The following is a 25,813-nucleotide window of genomic DNA, read 5'->3' as shown; positions in this document are numbered from 1 at the left end:
ATAAACATCATGACATTAAATTCTCTATTGAATCAAGCAACAACAGGATGACTTTCCTTGATGTGGAAATCTCCAATGAAGGTGGTCATTTAAAAGCGTCTCTCTTTAAAAAGAAGACGGATAAAAACACGATTCTCCACCATGGAAGTGCACATCCCAGAAACCTCCGGGCTAACCTCCCTTATGGACAGCTCCTTAGAATCAGGAGGAACTGCTCTGAAGTAACTGACTATGACCGACATGCTCAAACATTTTGTGGAGAAATGACCAACAGAGGCTATCCTAAAAAGTTGCTCAAACACTTCTACAAAAGAGCTAGATACACACCGAGGGAGTGTCTGCTAACACAAGACAAGAAAAAACCTGAACCAGACAAGATGGTCTGCGTTACGACCTTTGGTGCAGACACTCATAAAGTGAGACAAATGATTCTCAAAAATTGGCATTTGTTGGAGGAATTGGAATGTCCATTTCCCAAGCCCATATTCGCCTACAAAAAGAACCAGAGTATAGGTCAACAATTGGTTCGCGCAGATGTGCGAATACAAAAACCTAAGAGTGATCTGTTGGCCAAATGGGGTCTGAAACCGATCAGTGGCCACCATAGATGTGGCAATTGTGTTTCATGCGACACAACGATAGAAGGTAGCGATTTCACCCACCATAACATCAAATGGAAAAATGTTGGATTTACCAATTGTCGGTCTCGTAATGTGGTGTATGCGATTGTATGTCCTTGTGACAAAATTTATATAGGCAAGACTTGCCAACAAGTAAACACTCGCATCACCCAGCACAGATCAAGACTGAAAAATAGAGTGGCGAATGCACCCATGGTTCAGCATTTCACAGAGACTAACCACCGTGAAACAGAGTTCAAATGGACAGTGCTATATAGCATTAACCAAAGCAGGTGCCCGCCTGACATTGAGAAAATGCTCCTTACTAAAGAAGCATATCTGATACTAAAATTCAATAGCACACAAAGTGGGCTAAATACACTGTCGGAGGTCTCAAGACTTTAATCGAAATTTCATTGACTCATGCTTTGGGTCACACTGGTCTGCTAAATAAATAAGATTTATGATGAAATAGTGGTCTGCGCGAGTATCGGGGGTGGTGAATGTCCCTTGTAAATGGCCCCTAAAAACAGAATAATATTCCTGTTATGCCAAAACTACATGTCCCAGAATCCCTAGGTCATGTGACCAATACTATATGTCATGCCCACAGCAACATGGAGGTTGTTGCAAAACGCTAGATGCACTGAGAAGCACACAGCGCTGTGAGATCTCTGGACTTTGATTTACCCCTCGTTTTACCTAAAGGTGAGAACCAGCCGCCCCAAACCGCGTTTTTCTAAAAAGCAATGCGAGTAAAAAAACATGTAGTAATGAGCCCCGTTGTTATTCAGCAGATTGAAGCTGAACGGTGTGGGCACCCGAAAAAATAGAAACATTCGCTGAGCGAGGGCCGCTCGCTCCCCCCACAAGGTACTTTAACCACTTTTACTGTAAAAGTATGACATCACAGTAATTTGAATAGAAGTACAAACTACGCTCTCCTTTTATGCAGGGGCGCCCAGGCACGCAAATTAACAATCGCGCTGGTCGCAGACTCAAAGACTCAAAGAACAATAGGATTTTTAAGCAAAGACACACGGCGCTGCTCACAGGTAGGAAACTGATATGTATTAAACAATCAGTATAGGCACCTTCCACGCACCAACCGCTTGACTGGAATACTACTCTTTTTACAGAGTTTTTAACCAACACAAAATAAGAAAAAGGAGCTGTTGAACCGGCTGGATCCAGCTACACTCGTGCATAAGGTACATTAGTGTCTCCGACACCCGTTAGAAACAGGCAAATGGGCTTGAAAGAATAGAACACAAATAAGACGTTTTTCTCTTTTTTCCTTTTTGCACAAAAATTCCTTTAGATCAAGGAACAAAGTGAAAACGCCCTGATGAGACCGCGTTGATTCATTTAACCGGTTGAAACGCGTCGGCAGTAAGAAGGCCCCTCTAAAAAACACAAAAAAATGATTGTAATATAATATTAATTTATTTATATCCACTCGCCTTCTTGTAAAAAAAAATGTTCTCAGAAGAATCACTATCTTGTTTCACTATTTGATACGTGTTATCACCATAAATAATCTTTTCTGTTTTTCACTATCTTAAGATATATCATCGCTGTAAATAATGTGCAAAAAAATGTTTTGTATTGTATGACTTAATGTATTTGTAAATAATGTAGAATTGTCAAATTTCGTTTAATGACTATTTGTGTAGTGTTTTTCTCGTACATATCCAAACTCTTGATTTGAAATACCTAAAAAAAGCAAGGGCTAAAATAAATAAGCCTACGTAATCAGAAATTGTCCTGATTATTGTTTTTCTCTAAACAACAAGTTCTAAGTACAGGTGTGGGGGTCAAATTGTATGTTTATATTGTAATAGATGGTCCAGCCCCCTGCACGACCCAGGACCTAACTCCTTTTGCTCTAGCACCCTTGTAAATAGGGGCACCATCAAAAAGCAATGGGTGTTGCGGCGGAACGCCCACATCAACACCCATTGCCTGCCCCTTTTACGCTAAGTGCTGCGTGAAAGGGTGCCTTCTTCCCAAGGTGGCGTTAAGCCACGTTAAGTGGCTTAACTCTGCCTTGTAAATAAGGCAAAGGGTTTATCGCCACAGCAACATCATAAAAAGTGACGTTGCTCTGGCGATAAACTCTTGTGAGTATTCCCCTGCGTTTGGCACACTCCTGTGACTAGTGTGCATGTAACACCAGTTTAACAGCACCCTGCATTTGACACACTTTTACAACTCTGCCCGGTGACTGTGTGAACTCATGTACTGCACCCTCCATTGCTGCACTTCTGCATCTGTGTCTTATGTGAGTCACTGCCCCTGGAGATTTCTCCTCTCCTTCCCCCATGCAACTTGTTCTGATCGGGAAGCTTATGTACCCATACCCGCTTCTGCATGTTGCTTTCACCAGCCCCAGACTGTGCCTCACATCTCGACTGTGACTGGTAGCTCGAGAACTGGATGTTCCCCCTGGAAGACTCCTATGAAAGCATATGACATGCCTTTGCAAGAACTGAGTCAGTCCCAAAGTATCCTTACAAACTGATGCTGGGCTTGGCTGCTTGTAGGGAGTAGTCCCTTGATTTCATCCATTGACCAGCAAGCATAACATTGAGCCACAGGCCAGATGCAGAGTATTGTAGACACACATTCAGAAGAGAAATGTTGATGCCATAAACCCAATTAACTTACTAAGGATATTACTTTAAAAATAATAAAAGTCACATATTTTTACAAAAGACTAACAATGCTTGAACATTACCTTTAGTGTGGGTGATCCATGTGGTGCTTGAGCTAGAGGTTTTTCTCAATACCACCCTTCAAGAGTAAGCCTTAACTGTCTCTTCTGTCGACCCTCTAAAAATCAAAGTCTAAAACAAAGCTGCTTAGCATTGCAACGAGCTCACAGTAGTACCTGGCTCCTGTGTTTCCAAGGACAGTATTAGCATATGGTAGAGTGATGTTTTAACTACTCTTGAGTCACTCAAGCCCCTAAGATATGACCCAGCATACACACATATAGAAATACAAATATATCATTTTAATTGACTGGGTATTTTGTTCCTACAGGGGAGAGTGAACATGTGCCAGTGATCAACCTGCATTCACAGATTTATCAGGTAAAGATTCCTTAATTAATTAAATATGTTTTTTTAGGGATAATAATATCCAATTCACCATTTCTGTAAATATTATATTGGGTTTGTGAGGGAAGTGCAACAGGGCCTTGGGATGCTTGTACCTGCCTAGGGATTCTATTTGAGATCCACACAGCCTCTTGGTTGGATCTAAACTCACTACCGATAAAGCAAATTGTGGTACATAGGTTTTCCACTAATAGATCCTGATAACACTCTTCCATAACAAAACAGCTTGCAATGCTCGGCTTGTGTGTTCCAAGCCAACACTGACACTACCCACCGTCTAGGTTCTCAAGATTTATTTTTGTTGCTTTTTTGGCTCTCCTGTCTGCCCGACTGTTACTGCCACACACATAATAATTGTGAAATAATTTGTGACTTGAACATTTATCCCACTATGTTCTGTATTGTTATCAGAGAAGTTAGCATGGCACCAACACCCTTCCACATTCAATACACTTCTTTAAATCTACACATCACAACCTAGGGTTAACTATTAAGTACAGTTTGGTGGTATCACATTTGTGATCTATAGTGTAGAGTTGGCTCAATTTCTTCAATAACAATGCTCCAAAGGGCATTAGAACAATACACAAGGAATGGAACAAAAGAATAGCCCTTGCAGATAAAAACTGATTTACAAAGTATCGTGAAAACCAATAGACAAACATTTCTTACACAATAGACCAGAGGAGGAAGGTTGTAAGAGAGAGTTTTGGAAAAGGCACTATAAACAGAGAGAAATATAAAAAGAGCTTTCACAATATTTGATTTTGGATAGTGCAATGTACTCTGGATACCAACCCTGTATGAAACATGGGGATATATTTACAATAAAATGGTGGAGTGCTGTATTACACCAAAATTGGGACACCTTCTTGCACATAAACAAACTTGAAAGGTGATTTGTTGTTTCTATGTGTGCTGCAAAATGCTCTAATGAGAGCGAAACATGTGTCAGGGGTTGCTTTTATTCATTTCGGGTTCACTTGGGTGCTATTTTACCAATTCAGAGCAGTAATAATGTGACTGGAGTGGTAAAAGGCTTTTGTCATTTTACAGGCTTTCAACCTATGTGTCAATAACTATTCTTGGTTCACTTCCTTTTACAACTGGGGCCATGTGAGAGGCTGAGTGTCTTTCCCTTCTTATCTATATTTTCAATTTACAAGCCTTACATTCAAATTACGGGACACAACTTAAAGCAAAACAGGAAAGAAATAAACAAATAAAAATTACAAAATAGCGGACATAAAAGTAATTCAGAAAACAATTAACCAACACATTATTATGTTTTAACAAAAAGAAACAGTAACCATAAATATTTTAAGTGCACAAGTGCAACGAAAATAAACTATTACAATATAGCAGACATAAAAGTAATACGGAAATAATTGACCAACACTCTTTGTTTTAAAATATAGAAACAGTTTCAAGTTGCTCAACTTCACCTTTTTTAACCAAAAAAGTAAGTGCCATGGAATTCTAGAATACATTCACCAGTGTTACAGCACTATGAAACCCCAGGGCAATGCAGCAGGCACAACATTATTTTTTTTAATGAATATGTGATTCTATCATGCACAGACAAACATATACCAAAGTGTTTTAAGCATCTCACGAGCCATGGAATTTTTATATATTCCCCAAGTGCCTTTTTAACCCAATATGAAGGCGCTGGTTTGCAATCATGGAAGGAACTGAGAACAAGCCAGAAAGAAAACCAAAGACAAATAAGTTTTCAAGTGATAAGGAAATTGCAAAACACGAGCCAGACTCCAGGAAGCCCACAGAAACTGCTGGAAACAAACACAGATCTGTAAAATTTCACCGTTACCGACCGGTATTTAGGGATTTGAGATGTAGGAGGCTGCAAATAAGGAATCGGTAATTTACCGATTCGTTATTTTAAGGAATCGGACAAATTCTGATTCCTTATTTTAAGGAATCTGTAAATTACAAATTCGTTAAAGCCTATGTAGGTAGCACTCAAGTGAGTGCATTTTAGCCTTAAGGATTCGTTATTAACCACCAACTATAAGATGGTGGTGACTACCGAATACCTTTGAAAAAGCAATTTTGTGCTTTTTTAAGGGCATGTATGTGTGCCACATGTGCACACATGCATGATTCAGGGGTGCAACAGGGTGTCAATGAGACACCCTGCCACCCTTGAATATGTTCCCCCTATAGTGAATGGCTTCCTATTCATTCCTATGGGCCTACAGGCCCATAGGAATGAATGGGAATTACCGAATCGGTAAATACCGAATCGGTAATACCGAATATTACAGAATCGGTAAAATCTACCGAAGTTTTACCTACATACTATTTACCGATTCTGCAATACCGAATCGGTAAAATTCGGTATTTCAGAATAGGTAAATAGAGATTACCTACATATGGCCGAAAGTGGTTTAACCGTTTTTTTCAATTAATTAAACAAAGTGTGTATCCCTTTAGAATACATTGTGCTTTCGGTTTAAGTATTTATCTAAAGTACAATAAATAACACCTGTTTGGAACGCATTTTACAACAAACTCTTGTTACAATGGGGGAGAGCATAGAAAGGAGGAGGCAGTTGCAGCCCATGAGAGGGAGTGAAGAGCTGCTGCAAGGGGAGGGAAGTGTTTTGAAGGGCAGGGGAGATTAAGTGAACTGGGAGCAGCAACGAGGAGAGAGCAAAAGGCAAAGTAGTGCACTGAAGGAAAACATATGGCCCATAGTGTAAGGATCCCTGTAGAAGGATCAGTCTCAAGGGCTCAACAAAAGGAGGGACTACTAAGTGTATTCACCAATGAAAAGCTAGCACGTCTAAAAGACAGAAACAGGAACCAATGAAAAAGTGGGCGATTTTTGAAGCCCATATCCTAGATACTGCATGTCTCTTTGAGACAGCACATGCAGCTCATGCGCTGCCTAAGCAAGACCTAAAAAGAGGAAAGGGGTTGGGTGAGGAAAGGATTTATGAAAAGTCCTCTGGCATGTAACAGAGAGTGAAAACAGCTTAACAGTGGTGAACTTTATTGAGTGATTGTGCACCTTCACTCCAATAATAAGGAATGGAAAAAGGACGGAAAAAGAGATATGTGCGTTACTATGAATTATTAGGATTCGGAAACATATGTGCGTTGTAACACCATTGTGCAAACTATGCAAAAGTGTGCTTCACTGCGGTATTGTGAAGTTTGTCAAATATGTCCATTATTGTGTGTTATGGAAATTACAGATTGAGATTTACTGTTACAGTGCTCAAACTAAGCATAAATGTGCCTTGTTGGGTCAATATGCTGTTTGATTAGGATGACATTAATGTCTGGATCTTATATTATAACTTGCACTGAATATGTTGTGTATGGCCTCAATTGGAAGCACTATCATCAATACCAGATACTAAATCTGGTTGTTCAAAGCTATGACACAGCAACAGTGGGAAATAAAAGTTGCTACATCGTAAAGGAATGCCAGGCTGCTGAACACGGCTATCTGAGACTAGCCTGTTACTGCAGGGCTGGTTCTCGCACACCATTGGGAAGGGTGCGATGAAAGAGCACAGAAGGTGGTTTTGTAGCGGTGGTTGTTGGGGACTAGGCATTTTGGGGGATATGTACAAGGAAGTGGTGGAGTTAAGCGTTAGCTATCATGACTTAAAGCCTCACTCCGCCACTTCTGAAACGAAGGGCTGCACCATATTTACAACGATATGATGCAGCGGTGCATTTCCCCCTGTGAGGCGCTACAGTTAGCAGTGTAGCGCCAATGCAGGCACCCTTACACCGGAGTGCAAGGGTGTCTGCGTAAAGGGGAGGATTGTTTATGTGTAGGAAGGTGTCCCTGGTCTTAATTTTGGCGCTGCCTCCTATGTACACTTCCCTTGTACATAGGGGGCTGTGTCGAAATCAATGGACCACAGAGTGAAAGGGGGCCATATTTACAAGGCATGGTTCAGACACGTTAAGTGGCTTAACGCTGCCTTGTAAATAAGGCTAAGGCCCTATCGCCACCTCAACATCGATAAAATTGACGTTGTGGTGGCGATAGGGGCTTGTACATATTCCCCTTTTATTTTTTAATTACATTTTGGACAGCAAGGAGAGGCTATGTTATGTTTGCTCCACATTACTCCTCTGCCACTGCGTAGCAGTTTAGAGCAGGGGCAGATGATGTTGGGGGCCATGCATTATATAAAATTAGAGATGGGTAAAATGTGAATTTTGGAGATGTTTTTCATTGGGTTCTTTATGAGTAACAGCCTGGACAACTTGAGCTTCGCTCTCATTGTTTATTTCATTTCACTCAGAAACCTTTGGTGAAAAGCAGCCCTGGCATTTACTGTTACCCATGTGCAATACTATACGTTGCCAACTCTAAGATGTAGGCAAGCGGAGGTAGCACATGGGTAACATTTAACACCCCATATTGAGGGTGAATGAATCTCCTACTCGCCTTTACATAAGAAGTTGACTGGGGAGGGGGATTTGAGAGCAAGTTTAAAGAGAAGCAGTGCACACAGAAACAGATGGGACAATAGAAAATAAATGATATGCTGTCTGTAGTGTAAAGGTCTGTTGGACGTTGCTGAGGACGCCTCAATTTGCTTGTTTAATGAGAACCAATGGGAGAATATTTTTAGGATCTTTCTCTATGAGTAATAAGGACATGGTGGAATTGGTGATGTAATGCCATCCAAGATGTCTTTGCCATATGTGGTAACAAGTATAGCATAAGAGGCATTCAATTATATGTATGATATTAAATAATTACAATAGCATCGCAACTATATTGACCAGCATCATTGACCGAGATGAATAAAATGAGTATAGGCCTTGAAGACAAAAATAACTAAGTTCAAGGAGTCGTGTTTGATAGCATATTAAGTGTTTGTACATGCCATGTTGGAACACCTTTTTATGTGGCAATTAACATAAACAGGGAATTCTTATGTTAGCCATACGTGTGTCTTGGTGTGTACTGTGTCCATTCTACATTATATTTTGCATATCAGAGAGTATTTAGTAATCAATTTGACCAATCACACTGCATGAAAATAGTTTACAAGTTGGCTCCCCGCTTTACAATTTAGACAAATACCATTCTGGGTATAGGTATGATGTTTCTCTGTGTAAGCGATAGGGCTGTTGAGCTAGTATGTTCATATGGTAAAGTATTGGTTTAATTTAGTACTTACAGAAACGAGATGGTGACCCATGCCTTAGTTAGCGTCCAATAATGAATTGACTCCTGTTCTGTGCATGTTTCTTTTAGCTGCAGGCTCTGGCCTCCGAGCTTAAATCTGGCTTCACTGAAGCAATGCAGGAGCTATCCCGGATCCAACATGGAGAGTATGCGTTGGAGGAAAAGGTCAAGAGCTGCCGGTGTGCCATGGAAGAGAAAGTGATGGAGGTCAAAAACTCGCTCAATTACTTAAAGGTATTAACAAGATGTAAACTTGCATCATTCCGGTAAGATTGATTAAGGGCGCAAATGTTTTTAATTATATACATCCCCACCCCACGACCATGAACCTCAAAAACTGACTGGTCCTTATCATTATCTTCAAAGTGTTATATTTATTTGTGATTGTTGTAGTCTACATCTCCATTTCTTAAAAGACAACTGAAGAGGTCCCATTTAAACCTATTACAGAATAAACAAGATGTAGGTAAAAACAACATTCATGGTGCTCCTCTGCTGCTGAAGTGGGTTTAGGGGGAAGTTGCAGTCTGATTGCATGCGCTGTTGCAAGGCAACATATTGTATCTAAAAAGAAATATAGAAATTGGCTTTTTGCTCACCAGTCACCATTCGTTGTCACCATTATCAATCTTCTTTGCTGCCTTCTAATCCGGCAGCCCTTGCGAGTCGTCATTTCCTGAATCACTTATTTTTCTTTCTGTGGCGCATGGACCAAGTACAGATTGATTTATCTAAATGAGTGTCTTTGTGCTGCTTGTATTGTGACGGAGTACTCTTTCTTCATTGTGTTAGCATTTTTATGTAGCACAAACTAGGCTCGATCTGAAGGTATTGGAGCCCTCTACATGAGAACCAGTTACACTTCACAAGCTTACATACATTTTTGGGGGGCATGGGGAGATTGAGGGCCTCATTACGACTTTGTTAGTCCTACAGCGGGCGATGCAACGCACTGGGCGCTGTAGGACCACCAAAGCTGTGGTGCTGCCTCCCGACAGATTAAGAGATAAATCCTGGTTTGGCGGGCAGTGCTGTGGTGGTCTAAGGCAGTGGTTTGTCAGTCTTGGTGCAGAGACAGAATATCAAGTGCAAAATATCGAGTTGCACAAATATCGAGTCAATAATATCGTGGGTCAAACATATCGACAGCAAGAATATTGTGGTCAAGAATATCGACTTAAGGTAAGTAATATCGATTTTACAAATATCGAGGTGTTTAATATCGTTTGCAAAAATAAAGTTGCTAAAATATATCGTTTTTATTATTGTTATGTATTTGAGTATATATTTTATATGTATGTGATGTATGTTTTTTATATAGGAAGTGTTTGTATTTTTAATATATGTGTTACATTTTTAGTAGTTATTAATTTTTTTAATTTAAATGTTTATAGCTTTTAGTTCCGTGGTGGGTTGTGGGTTTATAGGGGAATAGGGTGGAAAGTAATTCAATTATATTAAATGTATTGATTTATTTTTATTTATTCATATTTGTTTAATTGAGATGTTATAGTGTTAAATGTGTAAATTAATTTATTATTAATTAATTAATAATTGGCAGTTAATTAATCTTAATTTATTAAATTGTAATTAATTATGGTAATTTTGTAATTAGTTGAATTAATTGTAGGTGTGTGTTGTGGTGTTTATAGTTGTAAAGGGTGGGAAGTAATGTATTTTTAATTTATGAATTAATATTTGGTTATTAATTTTTATTAATTAATTGGTTATTAATTTTGGTAATTTTCTAATTAATTTTAGGTGTCTGTTCTGGTGTTCATAGGTGTAAAGGGTGGGCAGTAATATATTTTTTATTTATGAATTAATAATTGGTTGTTAATTATTTTAATGAACTAATTTGTAATTAATTTTGATAATTGTGTAAATAATTTTAGGTGTGTGTTGTGGTTTTTATAAGTGTAAAGGGGGAAGTAAATTATTTTTAATTGATGAATCAATAATTGTTTGCTAATTGATTTAAATTAATTGGTTATTAATATTGATAATTTTGTAATTCATTTTAGGCATGTGTTGTGGTGTTTATAGGCATAAAGGGTGGGCAGTAATATATTTTTAATTTATGAATTAATAATATGTTAATTAATTTTAATTAATCAATTTGTAAAACATGTGGCAATTGTGTAAATAACTTTAAGTGTTTGTTGTGGTTTTTATAGGTATAAAGGGTGGGAAGGGTGGGAATTAATTTATTTTCGATTGATGAATTAATAATTGGTTGTTAATTTTAATAAATTATTTGGTAATTAATTATGGTAAATGTGTAATTAATTTTATGTGTGTGTTTTGTTGTTCATAGGAGTAAAGGTTTGGAAGTAACGTGTTTAATTATATACCCTTGTTAATTAATGTTAATTATTTGATATATATTTTTTGCTGTATTTGTACATTTTTTTGTATGTTGTTTTACTTTTAAAGGGCTGAAGGGTGTGCATTAAATACATTTTAATTATTTAACTATTAGTTGGTAATAGTAATAATGTAGGTGTGCTGTGGATATTATAGTGTTAAATTGTGTGTAGTCAATTAATGTGTATTAGTTTTTTTAATTAAGAATATTTTTCATTCATTATTAATTATGTTAATTATGTAAATAAATATAAATGTAATTAAAAATGTTGAGGTGTTTTGTTATTGGTATGGTGTTATAGGATAAGAAATAAAAAGAATACATGTATGTTTTAATTAATTTTTTGTGTGTAAATATTTTTTAGTTTAAAAGAATTCTTTTTTTGTAAATGTATTTATTATTTTATTTTATATAATATTTGTAGATTTTTGTTATATGTAATTAGTATTATAAGTGTTCTTTTTATGTTTAATATTTTTATTTGTATATTGAACAATTTGTTTATACATTTTTCATATATATATATTTTTTTCTAAGTGTTTGAGGGTGAATAGTATTTTTTTCTCTCTGCTATCCAGCACTTTCCCTACTGTACATTCACTGGAGTGGGAATAGTAATTTTTACCCCTTCGCTATGCCGCACTTTCCCTACTGTTACACTCACTGGAGCGTGAATAGTCATTTTTAGCTCTACGCTATCCTGCACTTTCCCTACTTTTGCACTCACTGGAGTTGGAACAGTAATGTTTACCTCTCTGCTATCCAACACTTTCCCTACTGTTGCACTCTCTATTGAGTGGGAATAGTAATTTTTACCCCTCCGCTATCCAACATTTTCCCTACTGTTGCACTCACTGGAGTGGGAATAGTAAATTGTACCTATGTGCTATTAAACACTTTCCCTACTGTTGCTCTCACTGGAGTGGGAATAGTAAGTTTTACCCATCCGCTGTCCAACACTTTCCCTACTATTGCACTCACTGGAGTTGGAATAGTAATTGTTACCCCTCCGCTATCCAACAATTTTCTACAGTTGCACTCACTGGAAACGGAATAGTAGTTTTTACCCATTCGCTATCCAACACTTTTATACTGTTGCACTCACTGGAGTGGGAATAGTAATTTTTACCCCTCCGCTCTCCAACACTTTCCCTACTGTTGCACTCACTGGATAGGGAAGAGTAATTGTTTCCCCTCCGCTATCCAAAACTTTCCCTACTATTGCTCTCACTAGAGTGGGAATAGTAATTGTTACCCCTCCGTTATCCAACACTTTCCCTACTGTTGCACTGTTTGCAGTGGGAATAGTAATTTTTACCCCTCCGCTATCCAACACTTTCCCTACTGTTGCACTCACTAGAGTTGGAATAGTAAATTTAATTATTTTGCTATCCAGCACTTTTCCAACTGTTGCACTGATTGTATTGGGCAATCTAGGTTTAAATATTTCTTCATAGTTTAATGTTTTAATTTATTCTAGAATGTTTTTTTAATATTTGAATTTATTTATATATATTATGTTTATATAATTTTAAAGTTTTAAAATAAATTAAAGATAATAGTTTATTAATTATTTTAAATTAAATAAATATGTATAAATGAGTATGTTTGTGTTTATTTTTTTATTGAGTTTATTTGTAATTTTTTGTAAAAATGTATATTTATTGTAATTTATTTTGTTAAAATGAATATTAATATTTAATATATTTAATATGTATTATTGTATTGTATGTATATATTTAAATCAATACTTTTTTACATCTATATTTTATACATCAATATTTTTGATTCAATACTTTTGTACTTACCTGTGTAGGTACTACATTTTTGTAGTCTGTGGGGCTCATTAGTATGGCCATTACTCCCGGGAAATGGGACCGCTCGCAAAGGGTGTGGCGGTCCCGCACATTCCATTAGGATGGGCCCGCCACAGTGGCGGGCGCATCCTGCATTTCTGAAATTGTGGCAGGCGGTGCTCAAAGCACCGCCCACCGCAATGCCAGAAATGAAAGTTGTGCATTTGCCAGCGCATCGCGTGGTGCCTGCCACGTTGTACTGGCAAATGCAGGGGGGTGCCATGGGTACCCCCCATGTGCACCCCCCAGAATCCCTGGGGGCCTGCTACGGGCCCCAAATGGCGAGGACCGCCTGCCTTTCCATGGCGGCGTTGCCGCCACGGGAAGGCATGACCCCACATGCATCACATGGTCCCCCCGCCATAGTAATATGGTGGGGGAATAGGCATGCGGGCGGGCACAGATGTTGGGCGGATCACCACCGCCATGCGGGCGGTGACAATCCGCCCGACATGCTAAAGGGCCCCTATATTTTTTCAATATTTTGAACATCGATATTTTTCACATCGATATTCTATCAGTGAACCGCCAGGTTCATTAAAGAGCCTGACATGCAAACGGCCGTTCTCAGAGCGCCAACGACACCTTCCTGCATGGTATGGCATACATGACACACCGTGCTGGAACTGGGGATGCAAAACCAGGGGTGCAAAACCAGGGGGTGCCCCCCTGCATGCATCCCCAGGAGCGGCAGGGGGCCCTGTTAGAGCCCCCTTTGTTGCCCCTCCACCACCCTTTTCATGGTGGTTGGCGAGCTCACCACCATGAAAATGGCAGTGGACAGGCAACTCCTAATATGCTCCTGCTGCTCTTCCTGTGTCAGCATCAGCAGTGTTGGCTGTCCGGCCAGTGACCTGTATTGGAAGATTTTACGGCACCATGGCGGGCTGTGCAAACCCAGTCTGGCACTCGAGGGGGGCTTTTTACTTGATTTCCGTGTCCTGCATAGTGTCAAACACGCCATTCTGTGACACTACTGGAGCCCAGCGACTGATGCCTGGGACTTATAAATAAGAATAGATTAGAAAAAATCTGAAATAGAGAGTAAATTATAAATGGCACTTCAAACTTTAGTCCAAAAATGAGTAGCAGTGTTACAATAAAAAGTATGGGACAATGTACCTTCATGATGTAACCAATTTTTAACTGAAATTGAAATATCAGTCATCCAATTTCGAAACGGACAGCAGTAGTGATCAACCATCTGCCAATTTAAAATGTAATGCAATCATTCTACTAATGGAAAAGCAAACTGACACCATAAACTACGAAATGGTATTAATTAATTATTATACACTATATCAATCACAAAGGACATTTCTCTTGGATGTCAATCTTCCTATTGTTTTTCTAGAAGTAGAAATGGACAACATGTTTTGAGTGCAAGTGAGAAGCTACGTTTATGACTGAAGCAGTTTGGCAATATTAATGCGACCGGTCACCTAGTGTTTTCTAACAATAAAACAGTTGTCAGCCTTCAGGCTAGTTTGAATTTAGAAACCATGTGCAGGACTATAATTGGAATCTAATGCCTTTGTGTTCTTTTTTTAAAATATTTTTGATGTAAGGAAGAACTAGTGAAAGTTGTATTTAATAAAAAGACAGTTTATGAACCGTGACTTCCTGCAGTAAGAAAAGCTTTTGTAGAAAACATAAGGAAAGTCAAAGGTGTTACATTAATGGACTAATACAAATGCCATATGTGCATAGGTATGTCTGCATGCTTTGGAACAGTAGTTCTTAACCTTTTGACTTCTGTGGACAATTACCTAATCATTACTGGAACCTGCAAATCACCAGGGAATCCTTAGTGGAATCTGGGCAACCGCACTGAATCGTTATTGAAAGTTGGAGACCCCGGCATAAACATTTTTGATGATTTAAAACGCAAAAAAATACAGAAACGAGCATTTCTCAAGCAAGCACACAGACTATGGAATATTTGATCTAATTCAGAAACAAATTGCAAAACAAATAGGAACTTTTAATTTTAATGGGAAGGTTGGGGCTTTCCTAAATTTAATTGAGGCCTCTCATCGTCCATACTCTATTCTGTTTGATGCACTTGCATAGCTGTCACTAATCAATCTAAGGATATGAGCTTAATGTTAGCCTCCAATTTCAAATTCGTTTACATTTACTTAACGTCATACACCTATTAATCTGTTAATATTATGTAATATTCTAAGCAGTCTAGGACCCCCTGTGTATGCTTTGTGGAGTCCCAGGACACAGGTTAAGACCCATTGCCTTAGTATATTAAAGCCAGAACCTACTGGATGTAATACTGGGTACTTCAGCCCCATTTATGGGAAAGTGTGTTTCAAGCATCACTAAGTTGCTTTAATAAATCCCATTAGCATGCCCATTACAAATTCAGAATGAAGATGCATTGGTTCTGTAGTCCTCGAGCAAAAGTGCTGTTTATTCACTTATTGATAACTAGTGCCTTATATCAACTGTAGTATCTATTAGATATATACGGAGAGGTCAAGTCCACTTCTTCAGAGTATGGTGGATACAAAACACAAATTAAACTCTGAAATGGAATGTTGAAAGTATCAACATTTATTCATTAATTAAACATTTGTATCAAAGTGCACTAGGTTGTACTAGATTGCGTTAGATTGCATATTTCGGGGGAGTTTGTCTATCATGCTAAGATTTGTTATGTGTACATTACATTATAAATAACTGTTTCTTTCATAGTGTTTTTAAAAGTAAGTCATGATTGCATACAACGCCTTGTGTCAACTTTACAACGTAAATTATACGAAACAATTGTTTCAGGAAAATTGCTCATGGAGTTCATTGTTTGCTCCTGAACTCTCCTGGTTAGGAGTTCTAATCTTGGCAAAACTAAATGAAACTTTCATCCTTCTGAGGAAGATACATTGAGTACATTGAGTACAACTTGGTTTTGTCAAAACTAATATAACGATTCGAAATCAAAAAACCTGTGTTTAGAAGAACAGTATAAAACTCAAGTTATTATAATTAAATGTTTAGTCACTACTGAAAGTGAGTGTTACAGCAATATCCAATGTAACCTTTTCAAAGCACCCACAGTGTAAGAAATTGGGTGGTTAGTTGACTGGGGTGTGAGCCTTGGCCAAGCAGCAACCACAATCCTTTGCAATGTGTCAGTTCTGCTTGGGGTTGCGTCGCGCAGCAGAAGAGATTTGTTGGTTCCACTGAACTCACGGAGGCTGTTAGAGCACCTTAGGCCCACCTTCAAGAGTCCAGGACTGGAGTGGCACCACTTGTCAGGATAAACTCACAGATGGCAATGACCACGTGCTGGAGTTGAGGTTGTTAAATCCTTCAATTCCTGAGGCTCAATCCTGGAGGCCAGCCAACTAGCACTTGGTGTCACTCTGGGGTCCTGGGTTCAACAAATGCAGGTCCAGTCCTTCTCACCCAAGCAACTGGGCAGCAGGTCAGACCAACAGGGCAGCAGTTCCTTTAGAGCAGGAGTCAAGCAGAGTGCTAGTCTTTTCAACAGCACAGCAGTCCTTCTTCCTGGCAGAGTATCCACAGGTCCGGAAGTGTATTGAAGTGATGGTATCTGAAGTCCAGTATATATACCCAGTTGTGCCTTTGAAGTGGGAGAAGCTTTGCAAGACATGCCTTCAAAGTGCGCAGGCGTTCTGTCTTCCTTTCCCTGGCTCCAGACTAGTTACAGGGGGTGCAGACACTTGTGTGGAGGCAGGACACAGCCTATTCAAGTGTAAATGGTACTGTGCCCAACTCCTCCCTCCCATCCTGCCAGTGATGGCCCATCTGCAGCATGCATAGAAAAAGGGAAAAGCCTCTGGTGATTTTTTTGTTGTTAAGGAAGGTGTCCCTTCCTGCACAAAAACAATCCTACATGCAACGGAGGCACCCTTGCACCATAGTGCAAGGGTGCCTGCATTGGTACTAGGCCGCCAAAAAGGCGCCAGTGCAGGGGAAAAGGTAGTAACTCGAAGTATTGACTTAAATGCGGCTCATTCATGCCCTTTCGTTGTCAAGGTGACTTGCTGTGCTGCGTGTCTTAGTCATAAATATGGTCCTGTATCGCAGGCACAATTTAACGTCATAAAATTGTGGCGTGTTGTGTCCAGACAAAACAATACCTATCACAGTGGCGTACAAGGAAATAATGTGCCTGTTCAAACCAAAGAAAACCTTTAGACCACTTTAGTTAAGCTATCCTGTATGCTTTAGGATTGCGCCAGCGAGGACGCAGTAAAGATATAATTTACTCCACTCTACAGTCTCATGGAGAAGATTTGGTTCTCAGCTCAACAATCTGACTTGTTCCCCACCCACTTTCCCCTGTACGTATTGTTTGATCTTGCATGGCACGAACTTAAGAACAATCTCTGCGATTGGGGGGATCATGTGGAAATCCCCCTGTGGAGGACCAGTGAGTTGTATTTTGACAGTGGAATTATTACTTTCCTATGACAAGTGTCTTTTTGCTGTGCTATGCTTCAATTTCGGAAGTCATGAGGTATCATGTTATTTTGTCCTTTGGTGTTTCTTTTTTCAATATGTTTATTTGCTAAGTCTCTGTTTGCATTGTATTTATTTATTGGATAGGAATGCGCTTTTCTTTGAGTTCTTCTCCCTGTGTCAATTGTGAACTAAGTAGTTTATCAGTAAGTAAAGAGCCTAATGATGGATATAAAGAAAATAGGACAGCTGCCTCAAGCTTAGCTCAAACAAGACCGAAGTCCTGGTGCAGGGCTCCTCCCCCTCCTCCTGGAGTGATTCTTGATGGCCCGTAGTGCTCTGAACTCCCCCCCCACACCCATGAATCACGCACACAACCTTGGCTTTCTACTGGACTCCTCACTCTTATTGAACCGCCAAATCAACGTCATCACGTCCGTCTGATTCCACAGGCTCCGCCTCCTTCATAAGATCTTCATGTGGATCCCCACCGAGCCCAGAAAAACGGTCAAACATGCGCTCATCAGCAGCAGACTCAACTACCTCAATGCACTCTACGCCAGCACCACCCAGAAACTCAAAAAAAAACTGTTGACCATCCAGAACTCCTCCGCCAGACTCATCCCGAACTTCCCACGCTGCAACCACACCACTGGCCACCTGAGAGACCTTCACTGACTACCTGTCAACAAGAGAATCACCTACATGCATCAAACGCATGCCTACAAAGCCCTCCACAACGCCGGACCTGCATACCTCAACCGCCGCCTCTCCTTCTACACCCCCACCAGACATCTCAGCTCCGCCCAATTGGCCCTGGCCACTGTCTCATGGATCCACAAGACCAAGGCTGAAAGAAGATCTTTCTCCTACCTCACTGCAAAGACCTGGAACTCCCTGCCTCTGCACCTCAGGCAGTCACCATCACTGACGCAATTCAGGAAGGATCTCGAGACTTGGCTCTTCGACTGAACCGCAGACTCAGACCTACCCCTTCAGCGTCTTGAGACCCTCACGGGTGAGTAGTCATGCTTTGCAAGCCCTTGACTAGTTGATTGACAATAGTTGTGTTTGTTTATATGTTTTACTCGGTACTATTTTCAAGTGAAGCTTCTTTTTCAGTCCATTCTACTCTAGCATAGTTGGATAGCTTCTGTAGTAATTATTGTTTTATAAGTAAGCAGTTTACCTAAATGTTTGTTTGCTGAACACTTTGAGTTCGAGCAGGATGGCAAGCATCTTTGTGACCAATATGTAAAGCTGTTCTCTTACTGTGTAATTGATTGGCATTTCTCCATTTTAATGCTCCATTTAAGGTCACTTTTTCTTCTTTTATCGCACTGATTTTATTTCTTTGTAATTTTTTAGGGTCCTCCTACTTATGTCTATCAATAACCATATCTTTTTCCCTACATATGTATGTAGTAAAGCTCTAAATGCTTCCCTGGTTGTTATGGAAATAATACAGGTTGTGTTTAATGAGTCCTAGCTGCTTTTTGTGTGGACAATCTCTTTCTCTTTAATTTATATTCCAGTAACTTCGCTTGTATTTCCTGAGCTTGTGAATCTTGTTTGTGGTCTACTAGGTAACCTGCCAATCAGCACCAAGGGTGTTCTTTGGGAGGTTTCTGACAAGGCCACTAGCCCTGTATCACAGCTGCCTATGGACTTGTCAGCCAGTCCCAATTGGCCACTAAGTGCTCCTCTACTACTACGCTTGCACATTGTAGCATTGCATCCTGTAGCAAACACAACCTGCCCATTGAAATAACTTCAAAAGCCAGTAGTGATGCAAGAGTGCAAGGTTTCCCTTGATGACAACATAAAGTGGTAAGTTGAGATGAGCTTCATTCAAGTGGTGTGAGTCCATGAATCCATGCATTATAGCATTTGGCTTACAATTTACACACATTTTCAGTTTGTTTGATGTGAAAAAATCAGAAAGGAGTAGACATCCAAATGTACGGAAACTTTAGATTTCCAGGTGTACTCATAGTACTGATGCGTACTCCAATAATGTTTTCACCTGGCTGACAATCCAAATGAATATAGATAATGAAAAATTCGGAAGCACATTTTTCCATTGAATACATTTTTTCATGAGGAAAATATTTTCCTTTAGAGAAGCCTCTTGTCCTACGCAATGATTTATGGAGGAGTACCCAGCTCTGGTAATGCATTTAGGCAACCTTTCATACATGAACTTCCAGGGAGGGAACCCCTCTGCAAAACGTTTATGAATACTGATGGAATTATAGATGTTTCTTTCCATTCTACAAGACGACCCTAGCTGGCATGTCTACTCTGTAGTCTCTGCTATTACGAGTAGAAATGCAGACAATGCATGGGTCTTGCAGGTTGTCTGAATGAATACATTTTGGGCCAAATGTAAGACTGTTTTTGGCTGTCGCAAATGGAAAAGTGTGCTGTTTGCTACGTCTAAAAATGGTTGTAGCATGTACAAACCCTATTTTGTGAGTCGGTAACCTATTACTGACTCCAAAAATAGGGTTGGTGAGTTGCTATTGGGAAGGGGCGTGCCAAGGTCGTCCCTTGCTAGTAGCGAGTCACAAAAGATGTGACATTATTTTGTGACAAATGCAGTCACAAAACAATCGCAGGTAACACCAATTTGAAATTGGTGGTAAGCTATTCACAAACGGGAAGGGGTGCCCTTGTTGGTGCTTGGCAGCGAAAATATTGTTTAAGGGCAGGCAGTGGTTGTACTACTGTCTGTCAATAAACACACACAGGATGCTAAGGGTCTAAAAATTGTGTACACTCAATAAGTAGTGTGAGTAGGTAGTTGGTGTTGGAAAGGAGAGACAGCTACGTGTAGAAAGATACCCATCAGCCCACCTATCGGCGGAATCTCATCCTCTGGGTTTTTGTTGAAAACTGGTATCAGCTAGGTACCTCTCTGATGTATAGAGGAATACTAGCCACAGATCCACCAGTGAGAGAAAGCCAACAGGATACGTTTGGAGGGTTGAAGGGAAAAGAAAGTGGCAGTGCAAAAAAAGAGGTGTAGAGTTGTGAAAGTGATAAATTAAAATTGCCTAGTATGATGTCAAAGACATTACTTTATTGAAGGGAGATCATCATAGTGGCAAAATTAAAAGCAGCGTGGAGATAGTGTGTAAAACAAATATCACTATCAGTTATCGAAACTATATGGTCAACATGTTTCAGCCTTACCAAGGCTTTTGTCAGGACCTGTATAATTACACTACTGCAACATAGAAAAGTAAGAGATGACCTACCATTAGTGGTTTGCTATAAGGTGGTCTTGCATCGTTGTGAACAAAGAAACTCTCCTAAAAAACAGAACAGTTATAGAAAACACTAAATGTAATAAACACATAACATTAATTGCAAAGATGTCTGTGTGTGTCCATATTATAGATTAAGAGCTTGGAGAAAAAACTCACCCATAAATTTTAGGGAGATTACCTCACCTCGCCTGGCACTCGCTCAGGTCAAATGAGGCCCCGCTCTATAAAAGAAAGGAGGGAAGAAACGAATGTTGTTGATTGAAAGCGATAGTCTTCCATCCAAGGTTCCCTCTTTTTAATTTTAACAGAATAAAGTCACTCTAAGGAATAGGTGACCAAAGAGAGAGACCTCTAAAAGCCCAGACAATGACGAAAAAGCATGTTAAAGTAAGATGACTTTTTAACCATTTTGCTGTTAGAGTAAAAGAGGAGACATCTGTCTATACTCATACTACAGCAACAGGATGGAACATCTATTCATTAAATAAGCTGGTACTATTAAGATCTTTAAATTCCCAAAGACAGTCTTCAAAGGGGTAGCCCAGTTTATAGCAACTTATCAAATATGATCTGGTGCTACAGAGTTCTTTAAATACTTAAAATCAGCAAAAATCTTAGCAAAAATCTCGAGATGGATTGGCCCAGTCTTTAGCAAAGAGTCTCACCGCCATAGTGCCAAACCACACCAAATTATCTTGCAGAGAACGGAAAACCCACCTATCCGTCGGTGCCTCTGGCTATCATCTGAGCCGAGGGGAAGGTGAGAGGCGTTCCGACCTGCCGTGCTTTATTTGCGCCGTGCGGACCTGAAAGGAACACGTCCTGTTACTCCGTGATTGGTTGTTGTGTAGACGGGAAACCGGAAGTTAAGACAACCGGAAATAGGGTGGGGAATAGGACTTTCCTCATCTGTCGCGCCTAACGCGCTTGCGTGTTGTGGCGGACCTGAAAGGAACACCTATTGGTATTCAGTGATAGGTTGTTGTATAAACAGGCTTGTTTGACTGTGGCGGACCTGAGAGGAACACCACCTCTTGTTCAGTGATTGGTTGTAATGCGAACAAGAAAAGACAACCGGATATGATATGTGGAACAGATGTATGAAGGCTCCGATTCAGACTCGAAAAATGGCGATCTTCCCTCATTGGTCACACACAACAAGCTAATTTCTTGCGTGTTATTGTATATCAGACCACGGAGGAAGAGTACCCATGATTGGATGGAACATAAGGGTCAAAAAGTGGAAAAGAATGGGCCACATACAGCAAAGAAACCCATGATTCCTCTTTCTATGTTTTATTTAGATCATTATCGTCTAAGGTTAGAAAGACGACTATTTCTTAGGTTACCATACAACAGTGAGCAGAGTAAGAGACAAAGACCACAGGGGTACTTGGAAAAGGATCAAAGCTGAGTCCAGGGAATTTCATCATTCAATCCGGTAGTGTCACACTTGAGTTTAAAAATCCATTTTGTTCTCTTACAAACAAATATCGAGAGATGTCACTCACATGTGGCGGGATAAAAGGTTGTTCCAGGACTAACCATTGCATATCCTCAGCAGAGTGTTGCATAGTTAAAAAGTGGTTGGTAAGTCGTGTTGCCTGTTTGTTACGCCTGATGGTGCTTTTGTGTTCCTGGATTCTGAGTTTCGCTCTCCTGGATGTCATACCAATGTAACGTAGTGAACAGGGGCATGAGATCAAATATATCACCCTTTCACTATTACAATTGGTATGTCGTTTTAGCACCCAGGGACGTGAGGTGCCAATGTCAACTGTCAGAGTTTTGTTGGTTTGTGGGCACACTGAGCAATTGCCACACGGATAGTGGCCTTGAACTGGCGACATGTTCCAGAGTGTTGTAAGGGACTCCTGTGGTTCGGACCGTGGTCTGGTATGCACCAACTCATCTTTCAAGTTGGAACTTCTCTTAAAAGAGAACATAGGAGTCAAGATCTTGTTGCCAGCAGTATTGAGAATACGCCAGTTTCTCCTGATGATTTTTTGAACCTGCGTGGACACCGTGCTGAACGTGGTTACAAAGGTTAACCTCTCTAAAGGAGCTTTTACAACAGGGGGAGCGAGCAAGGCATCTCGATGATTGTTAGAAGCCCTTTTACAAGATCTTCTAACGAAAGCTTTAGGGTATAGTTGTTGTTTGAGTTTAGAACAAATATCTTCAGATTGTTCTTTAAAATCTGATTTTTCTGAACAGTTCCTTTGTACCCTCAAGGATTGGCCGAAAGGCAAATTCTCTCTGAGAGAGCGCGGATGGTAACTGTCGAATCGAAGAAGAGAATTTCTCGACATGGGCTTCCGATACAGTTTGCTAGCTAGATGTCCATCTTTGGGGAAAATAAGTAGATCTAGAAAGGGGAGTTCTGTCTTGCTATGTTCCACCGTGAATCTCAAAAATTGGTTCCGAGTGTTCAACCAATTTTGAAAAGCAATTACAGAGGCACTATCTCCGCGCCATACAACTAGTACGTCGTCGATATACCTCTTCCACAACACCGTTTGTTGGTAATATGGATTGTTGTGGTCGAGGACGTACTGTGTTTCAAAATGGTGGACGTACAAATTTGCCAAGCTCGGGGCAAAAATGCTCCCCATTGACGTACCCGATGTTTGTAGGTACAGGGAGTCCTCAAATTGGAAGAAGTTTTCTGTCATGGCGAGCCTTGCCAACTCCATGATGAAACCAATTGGTGTGATACTTTCATGGTTTTGTTCTTCGAAAAGGCCCCTTATGGTTTGTAAAGTTTCCTCCTGCGGAATGCAGGTGTACAGAGATTCAACATCGAAACTCACAAGTAAGTCAGTTTCGGTGTTGAACTCTGTATCAGGCAAAAGACGAAGTACGTCTTTCGTATCCTGAAGATAGGTGGGCATAGTCCGCACCAACGGTCTCAGGAAGAAGTCAACGAAGGATGATAGTGGTTCCAGAAGGGACCCAATACCCGAAATGATGGGTCGTCCAGGGGGTGGCCTCACGGGTTTGTGGATTTTTGGCAAAGCATAAAAATATGGTGTTATTGGATGTGCAGTGACGAGGAACTGGGCTTCTCTAGGTGTAATCCAGCCTTCTGCACTTGCCTCTTCCACTAAGTTCTTTATTTCAGTACTTAGCCTGCCTGTAGGGTCAGTGCTGAGCAGAGTGTAGGAGTTGGCAAGCCTCGCCATGACAGAAAACTTCTTCCAATTTGAGGACTCGTACTAGTTGTATGGCGCGGAGATAGTGCCTCTGTAATTGCTTTTCAAAATTGGTTGAACACTCGGAACCAATTTTTGAGATTCACGGTGGAACATACCAAGACAGAACTCCCCTTTCTAGATCTACTTATTTTCCCCAAAGATGGACATCTAGCTAGCAAACTGTATCGGAAGCCCATGTCGAGAAATTCTCTTCTTCGCTTCGACAGTTACCATCCGCGCTCTCTCAGAGAGAATTTGCCTTTCGGCCAATTCTTGAGGGTACAAAGGAACTGTTCAGAAAAATCTGATTTTAAAGAATAATCTGAAGATCTTTGTTCTAAACTCAAACAACGACTATACCCTAAAGCTTTGGTTAGAAGATCTTGTAAAAGGGCTTCTAACAATCATCGAGATGCCTTGCTCGCTCCCCCTGTTGTAAAAGCTCCTTTAGAGAGGTTAACCTTTGTAACCACGTTCAGCACGGTGTCCACGCAGGTTAAAAAAATCATCAGGAGAAACTGCCGTATTCTCAATACTGCTGGCAACAAGATCTTGACTCCTATGTTCTCTTTTAAGAGAAGTTCCAACTTGAAAGATGAGTTGGTGCATACCAGACCACGGTCCGAACCACAGGAGTCCCTTACAACACTCTGGAACATGTCGCCAGTTCAAGGCCACTATCCGTGTGGCAATTGCTCAGTGTGCCCACAAACCAACAAAACTCTGACAGTTGACATTGGCACCTCACGTCCCTGGGTGCTAAAACGATATACCAATTGTAATAGTGAAAGGGTGATATATTTGATCACATGCCCCTGTTCACTACGTTACATTGGTATGACGTCCAGGAGAGTGAAACTCAGAATCCAGGAACACAAAAGCACCATCAGGCGTAACAAACAGGGAACACGACTTACCAACCACTTTTTAACTATGCAACACTCTGCTGAGGATATGCAATGGTTAGTCCTGGAACAACCTTTTATCCCGCCACATGTGAGTGACATCTCTCGATATTTGTTTGTAAGAGAACAAAAATGGATTTTTAAACTCAAGTGTGACACTACCGGATTGAATGATGAAATTCCCTGGACTCAGCTTTGATCCTTTTCCAAGTACTCCTGTGGTCTTTGTCTCTTACTCTGCTCACTGTTGTATGGTAACCTAAGAAATAGTCGTCTTTCTAACCTTAGACGATAATGATCTAAATAAAACATAGAAAGAGGAACCATGGGTTTCTTTGCTGTATGTGGCCCATTCTTTTCCACTTTTTGACCCTTATGTTCCATCCAATCATGGGTACTCTTCCTCCGTGGTCTGATATACAATAACACGCAAGAAATAAGCTTGTTGTGTGTGACCAATGAGGGAAGATCGTCATTTTTCGAGTCTGAATCGGAGCCTTCATACATCTGTTCCACATATCATATCCGGTTGTCTTTTCTTGTTCGCATTACAACCAATCACTGAACAAGAGGTGGTGTTCCTCTCAGGTCCGCCACAGTCAAACAAGCCTGTTTATACAGCAACCTATCACTGAATACCAGTATGTGTTCCTTTCAGGTCCGCCACAACACGCAAGCGCGTTAGGCGCGACAGATGAGGAAAGTCCTATTCCCCACCCTATTTCCGGTTGTCTTAACTTCCGGTTTCCCGTCTACACAACAACCAATCACGGAGTAACAGGACGTGTTCCTTTCAGGTCCGCATGGCGCAAATAAAGCACGGCAGGTCGGAACGC

General features: G+C 40.3%; 1 protein-coding gene across 1 annotated transcript in view; it reads left to right on the top strand.

The window, feature by feature from the left end:
• Nucleotides 1–3,096: 3,096 nt before the first annotated feature.
• The window catches only part of ARHGEF33 (Rho guanine nucleotide exchange factor 33), a 508,340-nt gene continuing 485,623 nt past the window's right edge, over nt 3,097–25,813 (top strand). The window contains exons 1-3 of the mRNA XM_078647973.1: nt 3,097–3,127; nt 3,669–3,718; nt 9,006–9,170. Of these exons, the coding sequence (XP_078504099.1) occupies nt 3,097–3,127; nt 3,669–3,718; nt 9,006–9,170 (246 nt within the window). The remainder of the gene's footprint in view (nt 3,128–3,668; nt 3,719–9,005; nt 9,171–25,813) is intronic.

This window comes from Lissotriton helveticus, chromosome 6, assembly GCF_964261635.1.
Source record: "Lissotriton helveticus chromosome 6, aLisHel1.1, whole genome shotgun sequence".
Taxonomy (NCBI): domain Eukaryota; kingdom Metazoa; phylum Chordata; class Amphibia; order Caudata; family Salamandridae; genus Lissotriton; species Lissotriton helveticus.
This window is presented reverse-complemented; position numbering and strand designations above follow the sequence as displayed.